This window comes from Mesitornis unicolor, unplaced genomic scaffold (assembly GCF_000695765.1).
Source record: "Mesitornis unicolor isolate BGI_N332 unplaced genomic scaffold, ASM69576v1 scaffold8382, whole genome shotgun sequence".
Lineage (NCBI taxonomy): Eukaryota > Metazoa > Chordata > Aves > Mesitornithiformes > Mesitornithidae > Mesitornis > Mesitornis unicolor.
Window position 1 is genome coordinate 1 of NW_010168460.1, and position 1,418 is coordinate 1,418.

Genomic DNA, 1,418 nt, shown 5'->3' on the forward strand with positions numbered 1-1,418 from the left:
TTGCTGATTAACAAGGTCCATTCAAAAGTCTTTTCACTGCATTCTTGAGCTCCTGGTTCCTCATGCTGTAGATGAGAGGGTTCACTGCAAAAGGCACCACCGAGTACAGAAATGGCAACACCAGATTTAGAACTGAAAAGGAGATGGAGGGAGGCTTCATGTAGGCAAAGATGCCAGTGCTGACAAACAGAGAGACCACAGCCAGGTGAGGGAGGCACATGGAAAAGGCTTTATGCTGTCCCTGCTCAGAGGGGATCCTCAGCACGGCCCTGAAGATCTGCACATAGGACAGCAGAATGCACACAAAACACCCAAAACTAAACAAGCACTGCCCATAATATACCCACCTTCCCTGAGGTAGGAGTGTGAGCAGGAGAGCTTGAGGATCTGGGGGATTTCACAGAAGAACTGGTCCAAAGAATTTGCCTTGCAGAGGGGGACTAAAAATGTATTGGCCTTGGCATTGAGAAACCCACTGGCCCAGGCAGCTGATGCCATGAGGATACAAGCTCTGCTGCCCAGGAGGGTCCCGTAGTGCAGGGGTTTGCAGATGGCCCCGTAGCGGTCATAGGCCATGACAGTGAGAAGACAAAACTCTGCTCCAAGAAAGAAAACAAACGGAAAGACCTGTGCAGCACATCCTGAGTAGGAGATGGCCCTGGTGTACCACAGGAAGTTGACCATGGCTTTGGGGACAGTGGTGGAGATGCAGCCCATGTCAGTAACAGAGGCTGAGCAGGAAGAAGTACCAACCTGGTAGCCTTTTAAGAGGACATAACCAGGTAGACAGATGATGGTAGGGCAGTGGATGTGGTCAATCTTGATTTCAGTAAAGCGTTTGACACTGTCTCCCATTGAATCCTTGCAGCTAAACTGAGGAAGTGTGGTCTGGGTGATCAGGTAGTGAGGTGGATTGTGAACTGGTTGAAGGAAAGAAGTCAGAAAGGTGTGGTCAATGGGACAGAGTCCAGTTGGAGGCCTGTATCTAGTGGGGTCCCCACTGGGACCAGTACTATTCAATATATTCATCAATGACCTGAGAAAGGGAACAGAGTGCACTGTCAGCAAGTTTGCTGACGATACAAAACCGGGAGAAGTTGTTGACACTCCATGGGGCTGTGCTGCCATTCAGCGAGACCTGGACAGGCTGCAGAGCTGGGCACAGAAAAGTTTAATGAAATCAACAAGGCCAAGTGTAGGGTCTTGAATCTGGGGAAGAACAACCCCATGGGCCAGCATAGGTTGGGGACTGACTTGTTGGGGAGTAGCACAGCAGAAAGGGACCTGGAGGTGTTGGTGGACAGCAGGATGACCATGAGCCAGCAATGTGCCCTTGTGGCTAAGAAGGCCAATGGCATCCTGAGGTTTATCAGAAGAGTTGCTTGTATCAGGGAGTTGCTTGAAAGAGTCCAGCGCAG

General features: G+C 50.4%; 2 protein-coding genes across 2 annotated transcripts; both read right to left on the reverse strand.

Moving 5' to 3' along the window:
- Positions 1 to 7: 7 nt before the first annotated feature.
- Positions 8 to 600, reverse strand: LOC104535459 (olfactory receptor 14A2-like). Its single transcript, XM_010179017.1, is given in 2 exon segments — positions 8 to 318; positions 321 to 600. Coding segments are annotated over 2 exon segments (567 nt in total). The 5' UTR covers positions 577 to 600.
- Positions 601 to 624: 24 nt separating this feature from the next.
- On the reverse strand, positions 625 to 761 carry LOC104536419 (olfactory receptor 1P1-like; the record flags this gene model as incomplete). Its single annotated transcript, XM_010179019.1, has 1 exon — positions 625 to 761. A coding segment is annotated over one exon (137 nt), but the record flags the coding sequence as incomplete, so codon positions are not given.
- Positions 762 to 1,418: the final 657 nt, after the last annotated feature.